This window comes from Myotis myotis, unplaced genomic scaffold (genome assembly GCF_014108235.1).
Source record: "Myotis myotis isolate mMyoMyo1 unplaced genomic scaffold, mMyoMyo1.p scaffold_m19_p_18, whole genome shotgun sequence".
Taxonomy (NCBI): Eukaryota; Metazoa; Chordata; class Mammalia; order Chiroptera; family Vespertilionidae; genus Myotis; species Myotis myotis.
Window position 1 is genome coordinate 38,680,892 of NW_023416322.1, and position 19,147 is coordinate 38,700,038.

General features: G+C 49.9%; 1 protein-coding gene across 5 annotated transcripts in view; it reads left to right on the top strand.

The window, feature by feature from the left end:
- Positions 1-4,013: 4,013 nt before the first annotated feature.
- The window catches only part of VAV3 (vav guanine nucleotide exchange factor 3), a 167,160-nt gene continuing 152,026 nt past the window's right edge, over positions 4,014-19,147 (top strand). For all 5 annotated transcript variants that reach the window (XR_004973176.1, XM_036342275.1, XM_036342276.1 and 2 more), the window contains exon 1: positions 4,014-4,381. Coding sequence is in view for 4 of the 5 variants with exons in the window: in XM_036342275.1 (XP_036198168.1) it covers positions 4,178-4,381 (204 nt within the window). In the remaining variant the exon portion in view is untranslated. The remainder of the gene's footprint in view (positions 4,382-19,147) is intronic.

The following is a 19,147-nucleotide window of genomic DNA, read 5'->3' on the forward strand; positions in this document are numbered from 1 at the left end:
TTGGATCAGTTTTCCCAAACAGCAAAATATTATCTATGTCCTTAAATGCAGAGATGTGGAAAGGGGTCGTTCCCGCTGACTTCAGAAATAATTAGATTTTTAAAAGACAGAGTCCTTTCTTCACCGATGCTAGCTCTGGCTCTTTAGAGTTGAGAAATGCTTTTTAATCTATAATGAAACTATTGCCACCTTCATAGATACTCAGGACCTTGTGAAAGAACAGTTTAAGTTTTCATCCCTGTATGTGAGACAAGTGATGAGCATGAGAAAAACAACAATTAGGCAGGTGTCTGCCCTACTATGTCCAAACCGGATGGGGCCCTGGAGCAAGGACCTTTCCGATCATCCTCATTCCAGGGCCGGGGACCACTGGCTTTCGGTCAGCAGCATCTGTCTTCTCTTCACTGTTACTGAACATGACACTGGTGGCCTCACGGGGGGGAGGGGGGGGGATGGGGGGAGGAGGGGCCCGGTGACCTGCCATTCACACGCAGATCACAGCAAGCAGCCGTGAAGAGAAATTTCAGCCGGCTGCCACATCTTCCCAGGCACTTGCATATAAGACAGATCAAAATGAAAGGCACTGATAGCCAGCCGCAGGGAAACCTCATTCACTTTGATTGAAGTAACTCGATTCCCCAGCTTGGAGATAGGCTGGGAGCCAGCAGCCCGGGCTAGTATTGATCACCTGTCTTCCCAGCGGCGGTGGCAGCCCCTCACCCATGGTGTTGTGAGGAAGCTGGACCACTTAGCAGGAGCAGGGTAGCTTGGGAGATTAGTGCTGACCCTGGGAGGGGTGGGTGGGGGTTCACTGTGAATTATGCAGATGAGTCAGGATTTTCAACATTTTGGAGTTCTTTTTTAAAAAAATATTTTTATTGCCCTAGCCAGTTTGGCTCAGTGGATAGAGTGTCAGCCTGCAGACCAAAGGGTCCCGGGTTGAATTTTGAGGATATTTTTCTATTGGTCTTTTAGAGAGAGTGGATGAGAGAAGGAAAGCCAGAGAGAAACATCTATGTGAGAGGAACACATGGATTGCTTGTCCCCTACACGTGCCCCGACCAGGGCCCGGGCCGGGGAGGAGCCTGCAACCAAGGTATGTGCCCTTGACTGCGATCGAACCTGGGATCCTTTGGTCCACAGTCCGATGCTCTATTCACTGAGCCAAACGGGCTAGGGCAGTCCCCCCTTATTTTAAAGGAAAAAGGCTGTGGCTGGCAGCTCCACAAAGCTCACCGCCATTTTTGCTGGCGCCCTGGTTTCTGACACTTGAGTGGGCTCCACGTGAGCTCCCCCTGGCCACCGCGCTCCTGTTTACTTGAAGAGCCCTGCTCTTCCTTCTGTTCGGGCCTTGCATACAGCATCTTCCTCTTGCCCCTCCCTCCACTCGCTGGTTTACTGTATTGGACTAGTGTTATGTTTTGAAGTTGTGTTATGTATGTGTTATAATATAGATGAGCTGTAAGACGTTCAGTAGCATTTATTTGGACACTGCTGTCTTTTCGGGAACTGAAAGCGGGCTAATGTGAATGGAGCGTTTACTAAGCGGTAGGCACCCCACATGTTACGAGTTACATAGGTGCTCCCTGGACTTTAATGCAAATCTCTGTCACCTGGGGGTCTTGTTAAAAGGTAGGTTCTGATTCATTTGCTCTGGGCAGGGCCCTGGAGCTCCTGGGCGAAAAGGCTGGGCCACAGACTGCATTCTGAATAGCAAGGCATTGTATCATTCGATGCTGGCGACACTATGAGGTAACTGTTATTTTCCATTTTCCATACGTTGGGAGCTGAAGGTTAGAGGACTTAGATGATTTTCCCAAGGCCATGTTGCCAGAAACAGCAGAGCTTGGACTCCAACCTAAGGCTGCGTCCTGGGGTAGTGAATGTTACCTGGGGTTGGAAATGCCCGACAGCACCCACGGGTGTTCTGAGGCGACCCGAAACAGAATTGATACGTTTAGTTAACTGTTTCTTTTCTTTTTGTTGATCCTCACCTGAGGATTTTTATTTTTTTTATTTTTTTTATTTAGAGCGAGTGGAAGGGACAGGGAAGAGGTAGAGAGAGAAACATTGATGTGAGAGAGACGCAGCGATTGGTTGCCTCCTGCACGCACCTACCGGGATTGGGGATCCAGCCAGCAACTGAGGTACATGCCCTTGACCAGAATTGAACCTGCGACCCTTCAGTCAGCGGATGGACACTCAATCCACTGAGCCAAACCGGCTAGGGCAGCTGTGGGCAAACTACGGCCCGCGGGCCGGATCCGGCCCGTTAGAAATGAATAAAACTAAAAAAAAAAAAAGACCGTACCCTTTTATGTAATGATGTTTACTTTGAATTTATATTAGTTCACACAAACACTCCATCCATGCTTTTGTTCCGGCCCTCCGGTCCAGTTTAAGAACCCATTGTGGCCCTCGAGTCAAAGTTTGCCCACCCCTGGGCTAGGGCAACTGTTTGTTTTATGAAACTTATTTTCCAGTTTAATTCCTCTTTATGCAGGATCTTGTGTTACCTGGTGATTCAGATGTGTTGGATTTTGTTTCTGAAGATGAGATGTAGAGTTAGGGTGATGCGTTGGCCAGAATTCTAGTTTAGAAAACACCATGTCACAGGCGCAGTCTGGAATGAGCACAAGCGGAAATGGATGGGGAAGGTGGGGGTGGGTGGGGGGAGGAAATCCTCGGGTGACTGGTACTTGAACAAAGGGGGCACTCACTGTGCCACCTCGTCACAGGCCCGTGGAGGAGGCAGTCCCTGCCCACAGATCAGACACTTTTAAAAATAACATTTGACCTGCTTATAAAATTCATGTTTTGTAATAAAAAAAAGGGAACTGCAGTCATGTAATCATAAAACATCTGAAATCCAACTAGCAGGGTTTCCTATTTTACTTTTCATCTTTTAAAAGACCTCACCTTTAAATGTAAAAGGCGGAGAACCACATGTACACAGAACAGCAAGAGTTCAACGTGGCGATTTCTTGCCATAAATAATTTAAACACTATTTTTGGTTTTGGGGGGCAGCGGGAGTAAAAGGGGCAGCTTTAAGACTCCCCCCCCCCCCCCCCCCCCCCCCAGGATTTAAGAAATGCCAGTGCGCACCTTCTGGAGGCGTGTTCCAACTTCCACCGGGGGTCCCAAGCTGGGCGCACCCCCGCAGCTGGGGGCCGATGCTAATTGCTCTCCGACCAGCTCCCGGGTCACCGGCGCATGCGCAGTGTGGCCGCCAGGCTCCGTGGGCGTCGCAGGCCTATTTCTCTGGGGCAGGTTCTGTGCGGTCAGCACAGGGGCCAGGACCGCGACCGGGAGCAGTTCTGCACCTGAGCAGGGACATAGCATCTCTAAGTGGCAGTCACCTCGCGGCCCAATAGGCCCTGGGGCTGGGGGCCAGTTTCCGCAGGCGTGTGTACATACACGTACACACACACACACACACGTTTACGGTGCCAAAAACATCCTCAGGCGCTCGTAACCCCGAGGAGGAGCGATTACGGGCTGGGAGAGAAATGTAGGGGCCAGAACGACGAGGGTGAGGGGTGCCCATCTCTCAAACTTTCAGCGCTGCGTCCTCCAGATGCTCTGCGCCCCGTTTGCGTGTCTCTGGTGGGGGCGATCCGGGTGCCCCAATTCCTCCTTTGCTCTTCGCAGACTCTTTACGGAACCGCAACCGCCTTTGGGGGGTTCCCAGTAGGAAGCCCATCGTGCCGCCGTCCCCCAATCCGGGAAGCCGCCCCGGAGACCATCCCCTGGCGCCCGGGGCCGTGGGGGGTGGGCGGAGGCGTGGGACGCCCCGAACCGCCCCCGCCCGGCCGCCGACCCCGGGCCAGGGCGGCGCGCTCCCACCCGCGCCTCCGGGGACTCCGCCGGCAGCCGGGCGGCGCGCTGGGCATGCTCAGTGGCCGGGCGCCGGCTCGCGAGTCGGAAGCCTGTGCGCCGCCGCCGCCGCCGCCGAACCGGCCGGGGAGCGCGCGGGACTCGCTGCAGCGGCGGCGGGCGCGGGGCGGGGAGCGAGCCGAGCCCCGCGCGGGGCCCCGAGACCCGGCCACCGCGGCGCCGGCCCCCTCGCCGGGAAGGGGCCGGCCCTGCTGGCGTCGGCGGGGCGCGCAGGAACCAGAGCGGCGGCCGCATCCTCGCCGCCCGCCCCGGCCGGGCCGCGTCCCCTAGCCGTCGGGCATGGAGCCGTGGAGGCAGTGCGCCCAATGGCTCATCCACTGCAAGGTGCTGCCCGCCAACCACCGGGTGACCTGGGACTCGGCGCAGGTGTTCGACCTGGCGCAGACCCTGCGCGATGGAGTCCTCCTCTGCCAGCTGCTCAACAACCTCCGGGCGCGCTCCATCAACCTGAAGGAGATCAACCTGAGGCCGCAGATGTCCCAGGTGAGGAGGCCGGCGGGCGCCTCGCTCCCCGGCCCGCTGCTCCCACTCATCACCCGGCTAATGCCTTTGTGTGGATGCAAACCTCTAGGTGCGCCCGGCTTGCCCTGCCTCCCAGCGTCCTGCTTGGGGGACCACCTCGGCTTTTCAGACCTCGGCTGGGAAGGTTTGGCTCTTTAGCTGAACGCTAAAGCCCAGCGTCCGGAGGTGGTAGGAGGGTTTCGGAAAGGCGTTCTGTGCGGCGGGAAACAATACTACCGGAGGGGCCCCTCACCTACTTTGGTGCGTGTGTGTGTGTGTGTGTGTGTGTGTGTGTGCGCGCGCGCGTGTGTGCAACAAAAGGACTCGGAGCCGCCCCTGTGCAATAACGGAGGGGTGGGATGCACCCAGATGATGGGCTGAGGCTGCCTTTAGTGCAAGTCTCTGGCTTGCGTCTCGTCCCCATGTTTTCTTGAAAGAGGAACCATGACTTCAGGGAGGACTCGAGGAAGTGGAGGGCGTTCCGGACCGTTATCCGGACCGGGATGACCCTGGGCGAAGGGAGGCAAAGGGGGCACCGCAGGGAGGCGCCCCGAGAGCCCCCGAGCGTGGGGCCGGCAGGAGCGAGCGGCTCTGTTTACAGTTCTGGCTGAGCCATGTGAGAAGGAACGAGGCCAGCCTCTCTCGGCAGCGACAGGAAGCGAGAAGTTTTGCTCGAGATTCCGCTTTCCCTCGCTCAGGGCCGCTCGCTCTGCTGCGGCGGTGCAGGCGCCTCTGGGGGGTGCACCCTACAGTCAACTCGGAAGCCCCAGCTCAATGGGACAGTGCCTCTGGGGCCGGGCAGAAAGAGTTTGCACAGAAAGTTGGTGAACCCGACTGGCACACCCATTTTCTCTTTCACCGTGTAAGGAACCCACTTTCAACTTAAAAGGGAGGGGAAAGAGGCCCTCCGCCACACATCCTGAATGATAGGGAACCTCGGCTGCCTAGCAACCAGAGCAGTGCCTTTTACCACCAAGTGACTTTATAGACTTTGCTAATTATGTAGTCATCCCTTCTTCCGGATGGCAGTGTCTTATCAGGGTCCCCCAGCACCTCCAATGCGGCTCCCTTGCCCGTCTGCCTTCAACCTGCTGGCTAGCACCCCCCAAGAAAGGACAGGCTTGTCCGCAGTGAGAGCCGTACGCTTTTAGAAGTGAGGTCAGTTTTCACTCGGGCGGTGATTGCTGACTCCTTGGACCCCTTTTGAGCTGCCCCAGTTCTGGCTGTTCTGTCCTGGGAGTCAGCAGACATCTCCATTACACTGGAGCCCACGGATGCCCGCTCTCCCCCCGGCCTCCAGCCTCGGAGGCAGAGCAGGTCAGGATGCACGGCCCACCAGCAGGAAGAGCTGCACTGAGTGCATTTCCTGAAACTCCGGTGTCCTGGAACCCTCGGGGGCTGTTCTCTAAGCTGTTCTCTATAATCAGTTTTTCTGGACAGCTGCGGATCTCTCACTCTCTCTTTAACGTTCTATCCCTTGTTCCAGTGTCAACAATCATAGGAAATCTTTTCAAATGTGTTTTTGCTGTTCTCTTTGTAGCACATATTAGATATAATTGAATCCTTTTGAGGACTAAGGACCGTCATTATAAGCATCCCTAATGAAAATTGAGCATTTACAATGCTCTGCAAAATCTGTTCCCTACGGGGGAGAAGGGAGGAATCACAGTGAGCACAGCAGGATCTGAGCCCTAAAGGAATCATTACTGTGCTATCAGATAAGCCACCAGGTTATAATGAGCTAAACAGCCCAGTGGCCCCCCTTAGGCGGTTGTGCTTTTTGGTTCTTCAGTCTGAACCTGAACTTCCTGGTTCCAACTTCAGTGCAGTTTCCTCTCTAGTGTCTTATGGGCGAGGGCCTCTCCCAAAAGTGAACCCTGGAAGGCTGGCACCTGAATATGGTGGTGAGTTTTCTTCTTGGTTCTTGGCCTCATTTCAGAGAGAGAAGGTTTCTAAACAGCTGGGTGCTGGACAGGCGAGTTGGTATTATACAAGTTGTCATTAAATCCTCAAATGAGACTTCATTCAGCAAGCTGACGTATTTACATGCCTGCAGGTGTCCAGCACATACTGTGTAACTTAATTGATATTCACTATTAGCAAAATTATTTGAAACATTTCCCCCCTGCTATTGTCATAGATTATAACATAAATTTTAAAACGCTTGCAAAGCTTACAGATTTTTTTGAGGGATGACATCTCCAAATATCTTTGCCTTTAGCTACTCATATATCTTTCTTGGTAAAGGTTCTAGATGCTTCTGTCATAAGGTTCTTACTGCATCGGCTCTATTCATACTCAATAGTGAATAACCTAGAAACCCTGACATGCATCCCAGCAGACTTACCTTCTGAATTTAGAGATGTCAATACTAGTTCTTGTGCCTTTTGCCCTGTCTAAGAGCCATTCTGTCCACCTGATTGAGGTTCCACTGAAGGTATTAATTTGAAATGGATACAGAGCCCACAATCTTCTAAGCCAGGAAATAGCTGGAAGCTCTCACTTTCTAGGTTTGTGGTATTTGAGACAGCTGTGAGCGGATGTTGACAAATGAAATTTTAGTTGATTTTTTAACTTATTTTTTAAAATACATTTTTTTTTATTGATTTCAGAGAGGAATGGAGAGAGATAGAAACATCAATGATGAGAGAGAATCATTGATCTGCTGCCTCCTGCATGCCCCCTCCTGGGGCTTGAGCCTGCAACCCGTGCAATGTGCCCTTGACCGGAATCGAACCTGGGACCCTTCCGTCTGCAGGCTGATGCTCTATCCACTGAGCCAAACCAGTAAGGTTGAGCCAGGGCTGAAATTTTAGTTTCTTGATGTTTGGCTTGAGCCGTGGGACATGCCCATGTGTCAAGGTTAGAGAGACAAGAACCTGGAGAGGAGTGGAGATGGAGAGGGCAGGGGGGTAAAATGTGGTTCCAGGAATCCAAGTGAGTGAAGTGTTTGAGGAAGGAGCGATCAGACCTGTCAAATGCTGCCAGTGGAGTAAAACGAATTGAGGATGGAGTGTTGGATTAAGCAAAATAAAGTTCTTTGGTGACCTTGACAGACACAGATTTGGTGAGTGATGGTCAGACACCCAATTGGAGAAGAGAGCTGGGAGGAGAGGATGGAGACAGCAAGCATAGACCTCTCCCCAGGAGGATCTTTGCTGTAAATAGAGCAGAAAAACGGGGTCATGGCTAGTAGGGGAAGAGGGGTCGAGAAAGCATTATTTTCTTGTCACATAGAATTCGTACTTTATACCTATTAAAAGAGCTCTTTTAGGTTGAGACAGATTTTATGTCTACATGTGTCTGTGGGAAAAATACATATGTGTATATATACGAGAATACAGGGGAAATAAACCTACTGTGTTCCTAAAATTTCCCTTCCCTCACATGCTATTCTTCTGAAGACCATTTCCTTTCAGTCATTGATTTCCATTGATTACACTTTTTTTTTTTAACATATATAATCTTATTCTGAGGACCAAGGGTTGGTGATGTAGCATTTCTAACAGAATACACTACTATTGTCCCCACGCCTCCCTTCCAAGCTGGAGTTGGGTTTTGATGCTGTTACTGCTTAAAAAAAGTTAAAGAGGCCGGAACCGGTTTGGCTCAGAGGATAGAGCGTCAGCCTGCGGACTGAAAGGTCCCAGGTTCGATTCCGGTCAAGGGCATGTACCTGGGTTGCGGGCACATCCCCAGTAGGAGATGTGCAGGAGGCAGCTGATTGATGTTTCTCTCTCATCGATGTTTCTAACTCTCTATCTCTCTCCCTTCCTCTCTGTAAAAAATCAATAAAATATATTTAAAAAAAAAAAGTTAAAGAGAACTGTATTTCTGCTCTACTGGTGACCTTGCAGACAGAGGAGGGCTCCCACCTTCCTTGCCTGCGCCCACAGACGATGCTTTCTCTTCTGTGGGTGAATGATCAGAGCTCCTCCCCCCTTCCCGTGCTTCCTGCATCCTCAGATCGCCCCTGGATCTGCCCCTGTGCATGCAATTATGTCCATAGTCCCCTCGCTTGATTCAGGAAATGCTTCCAAGGTAGAGCCACAGACTAGCCGAGCCTTGGGTGTGATGGAGAGTGACTCCGATGGTTTACCAGAACTCCCGGGGCAGGTGTCAGAGTCAGCCTTCTTATAGCTGTTTAGTGGATAATGGATGCCTATGGATCACGGGATGGAGTCCAGACGCCTTCGCAAGCGTGCAAGGGCCCCTGGCCTAAGCCAGTTTGTCTTCGAAGCTCTGCCCCACTCTGTGCCTGACCTTTTGATGGCTCTCTGCGCTGTTAAAAGGCTCTAAACCATTGCACATGCCCATTTCTCTGCTTGAGATGCCCCTTCTCATTCCTCTGGTTGAAGATTTGGTTTAAGGGTCACCCTTGCAGCGAGGGTTTCCCAACTTCTCCCCGAGGCGTGGCTGGTCATGTGCTGCTTTGTCTGGGGCTCATGGGTGGAACCCAGCATTTCCCGCCCTATTTGGCAGTATTTTCCTCATCTGTCTCCCTTCCAGGCTGTGACCTGCCTGAGGCTGCCCTAGGCGTCCTTGTTTATATGCATCTGTAGGCACTGACACAGGGACTCATCCATAGCGCCCATGCATAAGCAGGCATGCACCAGTCCATTGATAGTGGATTGCAAATGAAGACTCTGTACTGCCTTTTCAAATGTACAAGGTCATTAAAAACAAAAACCACCTGTTCACTAAGTGGCGTTACTACCCTGCTTACCGTCAGGTGGGTGACCAAACCCGCCTCAGAAATAGGCACCATAAAAGAACCCACCTCCCGGAGTGCTTTGAGGACACGGCATGAATCAGCCTGTGGCCCACACATGGACATTTGCAATACAGGTGAACTATTTGTATATAGTTATGACTACGGCTGCTGCAGAAACAAACGAGGTTGTGCGTTCACACCCACCGTGCCTGAGCGAATCGTCACACACCGTGAGACAGGCTTTGTTATTGATCCCCACGCGTTAGATCCCCTCCCGGGCCAAGAGGAGGAGGTGACTTGTACTAACATGCAGTTCTCGGCGGAGCCCAGGTTAGCATCACAACATGCGAAGGGCAGTGTTTCCCATCAGCAGGGCACTGGCCCCTCTGCATGTGAACCTCAACGACTTCTCTTTTTTTCACTGTGTGGTTCTCTTGCCGTGTTCCCTTGGAGAATGTTCTGGTTGGTTTTGTGGCTGTCGAAAACAGCACCTCCTTGCTAGTTGGATATTGGGTCATAGTTTTGGTTCAGGGTATTGAATGGACCAACTGGGTGATTTTATACATCATGCTATTCCGTGTAAAGTGGGAGGTAGACCTGTGACATGCATGTGATGGTTACAGGAAATAAAATCGGATAGAAACACTCAGGAGAGTTAATGAGAGGGAAGGAAAAATGAGGGGAGCTGGTCCTCTTTGGCCTTTTAATACTATGTCCCTGACAGCTGGCCACTTCTTTGTCTTCATTTAAAATTTTATTTTTCAATTACAGTTTACATTCAATATTATTTTGTATTAGTTTCAGGTGGAGAGCATAGTGGTTAGACAATCATATGCTATAAAATGATCCCCCTGGTAATTCCAGCACCCACCTGGCACCAAACATGGTTATTACGATCTCATTGGCTAGGTTCCCTGCGCTGTACTTTACACTGTGACTGCTTTGTGCCTCCCACTCTGTACTTTTCCACCCCTTCACCTTTACACCCAGTTCTTCACCCCCCTCCCCTCTGGCAACCGTCAATCTGGTCTCTGGATCTATGAGCCTGTTTCTGTTTGTTTGTTTGTTAATTCTCGCCAGAGGAGATTTTCTCCATTGCTTTTCAGAGAGAGTGGAAGGGAGGGAGGGACTAGAGGAGAGAGAGAGACAATGACGTGCAAGAGACACATCCACTGGTTGCCTCCCGCATGCATCCCGAACCTGCAACTCAGGTTCGTGCCCTTGACCGGGAATTGGTCTAACCACTAGCTACACCAGCCAGGGCCATGAGTCTGTTTCTATTTTGTTTGTTCGCCTATTTTGCTCTTTAGATTCCACAGATGAGTGAAATCATACGGCATTTGTCTTACTCTGTCTGACATTTCACTTAGCTAATACCCTCCAGGTCCATTCCTGTTACTGCAAACAGTAAGTTTTCATTATTATTATTATTATTTTTTTTATGGCTGACTAATATTGCATTGGGTATATGCACCCCAGCTTTTTTTACCCACTCGTCATTGATGGGCACGTGGTTGCTTCCGGTGCTTGGTTATTGTAAATAGCACCGTGACAGCGGACCTTGAGCCCATGGTGAGTGCTCTCCTGAGCTGGGTCGGGAGTGCCTGCATTTTCCTGGGCAGCAGGGACACCGGTGTTTTAAATAAGATCCTTCAGACATTGGCCATTTTTCTTTTCTGTATTATAACCATTCTTGTAAATTCACAGACACTTGTTACAAGCTATTGTTCATTTACACATTTTAAACATTTTATTAAATGTATTGGGGCGCCATTGGTTCATAGGACTATATACGTTTCAAGTTACAATTCTGTACATTCATCTGCACATTGCACTGTGTTCCCACCACCCACAGACCAGTCTCCTGTCACCACATTCTGACCCTCTTTACCCTCTTCTCCTCCTCCCTTCCTCCACCCATTTCCCTCTGCTAATCTCCATACTGTTCCTGTCTAAGTTTTTTCTTTGTTTTTGTTGGTTCATTTGTTGCTTTCAGTTTTATATCCCACATATGAGTGACATCATATGGTGCTTGTCTTTTTTCCGTCTGACTTATTTCATGTAGCGCGATGCTCTCAAGATCCATCCATGTTGTCCCAAATGGCAGTATTTCATCTTCTCTTAGGGCCGAGTAGTATTCCACAGTGTATATGCACCGCTCTCCTTTATCCAGCCGTCTGTCACTTCGGTGCTGCCATGGCTTGACCACTGAGAATAATGCTACGATGAACGTAGAGGTACATGCCTTTATGAATAATGTCTTCAAATTTTTCGTGTAAGTTACCCAGAAGAGGGATTGCTGGGGCGTAGGTATTATTAGCTGGCTGCTTAGGATACAGTAGGTCCTCACTTAATGCTGTTGATCGGTTCTGTGACCTTAAGTGAAATGACATATAAGGAAGCCAGTTTTACCGTAGGCTAATTGATATAAATGAGCCAAGTTTCTAAGGCATCTCATCAGTGGTATTTGAGGACCTGCTGTATTATTATATCCCCTTTTCCCCCGTCAGCACAAACCCTGCATGGTGTTAAGACCCGTCACAAGTTCACCTCCTGCCTCTCCATAGTCCCACAGTCTTGAGCATTTAGTGAAAGAACATTGAGCAGCAAAAGAGTAGCTACTTCGGACTTTTCCGGAACGTTACTTAGAATTGTACCGTGTGCTGCTCTCCGAGTGTGCTTTCAAAATCTGTGATGCAAGAAGTGTAGTCAGCTTTCGAGCTGCTTGCTTAACAGGAAGTCGGCAGCACATGTCGCTCACATGGGAGTTCTCTAACGGTCAATTAATATGGAATATTTAATGAAACACTCGATACCCACCTCCCATGATTTTCAAAGTGCTTGTCTTAAAATAGATCTGAAGCAGCTGCTCTAACAGACATGCATCCCGCCCCTGTGCCCATGAATGGCAGGAGCCCTTCCCTGCAGTGCGGGCAGCGTGGGGCAGATTTCACCAGAAGGCACCAGAGGTCAGGAGACGAAGCTGTGGTCCCAGCTCTGCCTCTGAGTGACTCAGCCGATACCCCTTCTCTTGGTCTCCGCCTTCCGTCCTTACAGCTGTACCAGCAAATACTGACATGCACAGCCACGTGCTAAAGAGCAGCTCTTTTTTTTTTTTTTTGCATGTGTTTAGTTCTCACCCGGGAGGCCTGTGGTTCCACGCAGAGAGCCTTGGGACAAGGCACACACGTTGGGGTCCCATTTTACTTGTGGAGTCTCAGTATCCTCACATAACAGGCAAGAAATGTCAAACCTTGGCAGCACTGTGGGGATAATGAGACAATACTTGCAAGATGCCTGCGGCATAATAGAAATTACACAGGATTTTAATTTCTTCCTCCTCCCCCACTTCCTGGATCCTCACACGTCCAAGAGGCAGGAAAAACAAGATCTTATCGCCCCTGTACAGAGGAGGAAATTGAGATGCGCAGCCGGCCGAAGGACGATTGTCAAGGTCATACAGACAGGACGTGGTGAGGACAGGACTTGAGCCCAGTTGTCCTAATTCCAAATCCTGCGAGGTTCCTCGTTCCTGCCACCAAGCTCAGTGGATAGATGGATGGTGAACGGCATGAGCAAATGGCTGGGAAGAGGCTTGGAAAAAGCAAGACCTACTCAGCACCCGTACAATGACACTGCATTATTTTGCACTGAAATTTGCTGTTTTTAAAATAGACACATCTGAAATAACAACACCCAATTCACTAACTATCTGGCCTGATTATCTAGTTGGTGGACGATTCGCTTTCTAGTAATTTCCTAGCTGCTGTGCTTTCTGTGTGGTTCTGTCTTCACGGGAGTCGGTGCTGATGTGATTGATTCATCAAATCATCCATTTGTCTACTAAGTATTAGGTGTCGTAATGGATGTTGAGGATTCAAGGGTGGATCCTGTGTTGCCTTAGTCTACATGGCATGAATTTTACCTCCGACCCATCTTTGTAAACGGAGCTGGGCAGGGAGATTTGAGTTGGAGAGAATGAGCTTGGTGTTTGATAGGTGGGAGATGCTTTTTTGGATGCATTGTTAATTTTCTATATGGGAGGTATGACACTAATGTCACAGAATGGGGTGTGTGTGCGCGCGCACTGTGGCTGAAGGTATTTCTGTCCTTCCCATAGGGCATTTATCTAGTGTCTCCTCTGTTCAGGGCACTGGAGGCATAAAGGTAAATCCTATGAAGATGCTGCTTTTGGGGGGCTTGGTAACCAGGCTTGACCTTGGAGTCCGGCTTTTGCAAGAACACAGAAAGAAAGTCAGTCAGTGGATGCTACAAGGCTGGTGCACAAGTGCAGGCAGCTGAGTGAGCCCGATGGAACCAGGAAGAGGACAGAGGCAGGAGTGGTCACTGGAGAGGAAGGAGGTTTGAGGAAGAACACGGACGGGGTGGGGAGAGTGTGTGTGAGATGAAGAATGTGCAAAGACCTTCAGACCTCAGCGATGTCCCCAACCAGGCAGCCATTCTGAGCAGTGATGACATTTCCTTAATAAGCGGGCCCTGGGATATGGCCGCACCATTTGCATTTGGCAGTGAAGATGCTGAAGCAATGTCTTTGGTGGGTGGCCTGGGGCCTCCGAGGATGGCCTGTTCCCTTGAATAAGCATTTAACGATCAGAACCGCTGTCCAGCTCCACATTTTAGAATCTACAGAGACAAAACTAATATTAACAGCAGCCGTGTCACACTCTCTCCTTACCTGTGTCTCTGGGGGACCCACGTCTTTCATGCTCATTCTGAGCTCCAGGGACCTCAGTTCCCACTCCCCACTCACTGAGGACCAGTTGCTATATTCTCCTGAATCAACGATGTTCGATGGGCAAGTGCAAGATTCCATTTCCACGTTCTCTGCCGTCAGGAAGAATCTGAAGCCAAGCCTTTCTTGGGCGGCTGACTGTGCTCTGAGCTTACTAACTCTCCTAGCCAGCACATGCTTTCTTCTGTTTTAAGGTCCGCTGTGTCTGCACTCTGGATTATCAATAAGCAACAGAATTAGTCTAGATTCATTTTCCCTGTCTGCGCTGCGTGCACGATTAAGTGAAAGTTGCGCTAGTTGAATGATAACATCACAAGAAAAGAAAACGAGCAGATACTGCGAGCTGGCTGCAGAGGGGACAGGCGGCCTGGGCCCTCCTGGGAACTGACAGAGGTGACTCGAGCTTCTGGTTTCTTGGTGGATGCTCGCTCAGGCGCACCAGGGGCCCCTGGAGACCACAAACCAGAAGCAGTACCGCTGGTGTGTCGCATCCAGCTTCTCAAAGTTTTCATGACACCTGGTCCTCTCTGGGACTCCAATGGACTCAATATTCCCTTCAAGACCCCAAAATCTCTTGGGGATCAGAAAGCAAAAAACAAAACAAAACAAAACCCCCAAACAACAACAAACAAACAAACAAAACCAAACCAAACCCTGTGCCTTTCCCACCGGGGCCAGCTCCTTTGTCTCGTGCAGTTAACTTCTGCAAGTTCAAAACTGCATTGCGCTCACCCAGAAGTGGAGTCCCTTCTTGCCCTCCCTCCCTCCCTCACTCAGCCAGCATTTATGGAAACACCGCGTCCAAGGCTCTGGCGAGGCCCTGAGTCGTAACGCGGGACTCGGGTTGGAAGAGCAGCGGGCGCTGGAGGCTAAGCCCCTCGCCCGTCTCCGCGCTTCCCTGTGGAAGCACTTCTGAGTGAAAGTCCTGGGGGTGACTGGCCTCCTCCTGTCTTCTCTCAGACCCACCTGCTCGCCCGCGAATGGTGGCCGCCTGCTCTCATTGATAAGGGAGGCCTGCAGCGTGGGTTCTGTCTTCCCGGAGGAGATTCACAGCCGGTTGTTTGTTTACTTGTTTTGCTGGAGTGAATGAGAGGAGAGCCTGCGTCCTCTAAGAGACATTTTCTAGTATGTGTTAGCGTTTACCAGTAAGAAGTTCCCACTTTCACCTGATTCCTGTCTGTCTTGTGCCTATTGCTCATCGGGCTTCTCGAGCAGTAGGCAAGGGGAGCGTTTATGACTTTGACCTTGAGGGGCTGTGAAGCATCTGCGGCCTCGCCCACAGGCAAGTGGCTTCGCCAGGCACAGCTGCTTGTGCTGTTGGCTAGGCCTGAGCAAGTGCAGGACGCGCCGGTCCTGGCTGCGCTTTGTGGGTGGGCAGACCTGCTGATAATTGGGGGTTTGTGGGTTCAGCTTGGACGAGTGTTGTAGGTGAGGCTGAGGGAGGGGTTGGCCCTTTTTTAGTCATTTGCGGAGGAATAGCATTTGCTGCTCTGACTGTGCTTTAGCCAAAGCTGCAGGCCAGGACTTCAGACTGCAAAGTCACAAAGGTTTAAGGATCTTGTGTGCGGTTCTTCCTTTAATCGTGAGAATGAGGCCACGGTGGGGAATGAAACACGGGCTTCACCACATTCAGTTCATTTCAGTCCAGGCCGAAGGGAGGCCCCTGCAACCTCATGTGATTTTGTAATTGACCTAAGATTTTAATAGAACATCCATCACAGGACCCACCTCCGTGGACCCACTCTGAGCAGATGGAGAAAGCTCCCTCTCTGCAGGTGGGTGGGCCTCTGACGGGCCCTGGACTGGGCTGAGCGCCACACAGCCCCGGGGACAGAGGCAAGACTCTCGTTCTCCGGCTGAGCGTCCTCCACACTGAACATGAGTGATGTCTGCTCTGGATTTGTCGACTGTCAGTTCTGCCCATTGGATCATTGAACTGTGACCACTTACCGAAAAGTTGTAGATTGAAAAAAAAATTTCCTTTTTCAATGACAATTTACATTCAGTAATATTTTGTGTTTGCTTCGGGTGAAGAGTTGTAGATTTTCTTAATAAGCAAATAAAAGGTAATGCAATCGCCCCGGCTGGTGTGGCTCAGTGGTTGAGCATTAGCCTGTGAACCAGGAGATCATGGTTCAATTCTCCATCCCCAGTGTGGGGTGTGCAGGTGGTAGCCGATCAGTGATTCTCTCTCATCATTGAGGTTTCGATCTCTCCCTCCTTCCTTCCTCTCTGAAATCAATACAAACATATCCTATGGAATAAAAGGCTAATATGCAAATTGTCCCCTCGACTGGGAGTTTAGTTGGGAGTTCCACTTGGGGGCCAGACCCCACCTGTGCACGAATTCGTGCACCGGGCCTCTAGTATTTTTAAAAAAGGTAATGCGACCATCCTCACCTTAAGCTGTATTCCTGGGTGGGGATAGACAATCCCCAGGAGCCAGTGAAATAAATGATTGCAAACCCAAACAGGAAAGTGGTGGTTATAAAGGTCTGAGCCCGAAACCCTCCGATTAAGGAGAAACTACAGTGATTGGAAACCTTGCCAGAGGGGATGGGCGGCCTGGCACTGCTGGGAACTGACAGAGGTGACTCAAGAGCTTCTGGTTTCTTGGTCTTATCCGAAAAGGAGCAGGGTTAGAAGAAGATGAAGTAATCTAGGACAAAGGTTGACACATCTGATGAGAGAAATGAAGGGGACAGTGAGCTCAGGCCAGAAGAGAGAGAGAGAGAGAGAGAGAGAGAGAGAGAGAGAGAGAGAGAGAGAGAGATCCCTCCTGCGGTCCTGATAAGAGAGGGCCAGGGGCCTGGAGGAAAGGAGTATTGTGACAGGGTCTGAAAGGCTTCCACAAGGATCCAGAAAAGACTGCCAAGTGCTCCTTGGGAGAGTCAGGCAGTCTCAAGTAGGAAGAGCTGGAAATCGGTTTTGCATAGCTCAGGGCCGAGTGTGGGTTTGCATTTTGTGCCTTGCCTAAAGGTTTTTGCGAGTGCAGGTTGAAACGCAACTGACTTGTTTTTCCACTGTGGAACCCAGCCAGGGCTATGTGTGCCCTGTGGGGACACCTTCTAGCAGGGGAAGCATTCTCCTGTCCCACCGGCTATGGCCCTGAGATAGAACACTAGCATGTGAGAAGGAAAGCCCTGAGTTTATTGGAGTGACATTGGTTAATAAGATCATATACGTTTCAAGGGTACAGTAGTATAATACATCATGTAAATATTGTCAGATCCCAAAGGGACTTGTTCAGGATTTCGGACGTCACCCCCAAGTCACCATGGACTACTTTTGAGAAATGGTGTTCAGTTGAGGCCTACCGATACCGTGTAGGTCCGTGATGGCGAACCTCTGACATGCGTGTCAGAGGTGACACGCGAACTCATTTTTTTGGTTGATTTTTCTTTGTTAAATGGCGTTTAAATATATAAGATAAATATCAAAAATATAAGTCTTTGTTTTACTATGGTTGCAAAGATCAAAAAATTTCTATATGTGACACGGCGCAAGAGTTAAGTTAGGGTTTTTCACAATGCTGACACGCCGAGCTCAAAAGGTTCGCCATCACTGGTGTGGGCGTTACAGTGATATCTACGTTATATGAAAGCCTCATCCTGAGTCTTCTTGAATTTTATGAGGATGTTGGATCTTCCTCTGAAAACTGTAGGATGAATGTTCAGAGCTTTTGGCCAGTGGATCATCATATACTTTCTTAGGTGTTGTGTGGACAAGGTGGCCAGGAGGTAAACCGTTGTAGGCGTTCCCTACTCACTTGGCATTCAACGTACATTTCATGAGTGCTTTCTGTGTAAATGGTGGAGGGCACCATCCGTGTCAGTCTAAGCATGACATACATGGTCCTTGTCCCCGAGAAGCCATTGAGTCCAGCAGGAAGGAAGTGACATGTAGCTGCTGTAGTCACGCCCCACATTCCTTGTGCAAAGGCCGGAGCGCTCCCCAGTCGGCCTGGAGGGACCCAGTTAGTCATACGCTGGTTTCACCCCTGCCTCCAAAAGGAGGAACACCTCCAGGTGGTGGTGGTGGTGGTTGCTTTTTTTATTTTTGGTAAATAATCACATATATTTTGTAGTATCTGTTTTTCAAATCTCTGGACACTGTGACTGTGTGGTCACATGCCCATATTTATTGAACTAGAATTGTAGTGTGAATGATGGCGCTTTCTGGGGAGGGGGAAGGAGAATGGGTGTGTACAGACTCTGTGTCACCCTAGCCTGGCAGCCTGTGCCCGCCTGCTTGTGAGGCGCGACCATCAGAGCTGTCCCCATGGCCCTCGAGTTTTGCATTGAGAGGGACGCCCTCTTGGCGTCCCTTCCTTTTAACGAATGACTGTGTACAAAGTCCCAAGATAGTTGGGGAGGGAAGGCACTGGGAGGAGGTGTGTCTATTCTGGGTGGTTAGAGGGGAGGTGCCAGCCCAGATTCCATCCTGGCAGGGAGGCCTGCTCCAAGGCGTTGTTTTGGCGTCCTCAGCAGCCCTTGGCCCTCTCACACCCAGCATTCTTCTTCAACTTGAAATTCAGGCTCCGTGCAGCAAGCCACAGCCAGGCTTGTGGCTACTCCAGGAGGTGGGCTGTGACTCATTCATGACTCACGAGGCCAGCTTCGGTTTCCTCCCAGTCAGTTCAGCCAATGAATGAAAGAATCAGAAGCCCCAAACGCAGAGTAAAGCTGAAGAAAAGGAGGCTAGTGATTTGTACACGATCTGCTGTTTCTCTCGATTGTCCTCTTTTTTTTTTTTTAATCTGGAAGAAAAATTTGTTCGTGTTAAGATTTTAGATCTCTTGTGTATAATATAAAATTGGAATTGGACTGACCTTTTTGGTTTTAATCTAATCTTACTGTGTAATTCAAATCCTATGCCCAGCTAACTCAGGCATTAAGTACAGAATTTTCAGTGGCCAAATGCAGTTTCCCCAAATTTAGGTCGAAAAGGTTTTCGAGTACAATTCAAAGTGTTGCAAGTTGCATTAAGGCATCAATTGGTGATTCAAATGATTTTTCATATTTACTTCCCAAGTGTATTTTTTTTACTATGGCTATACTTTTAGGATATCTTTAGCAAGTCACATTTATTTAGCAAGTCACAGTTAAAAATTTTTCCTCATATCCAGGAACTTTAATTATGTCCTTCATTAATTCCCCCCACCCCCCAACTTGTAGAATTAGGGTGTAGTTTCCAAGGGCACATACATGTGCCCTCAGCTTTCACATACGAAAGAAACAAGTCTCTGTCATCAGTCAGCCTCTTTCAGGTTTAGCGACAC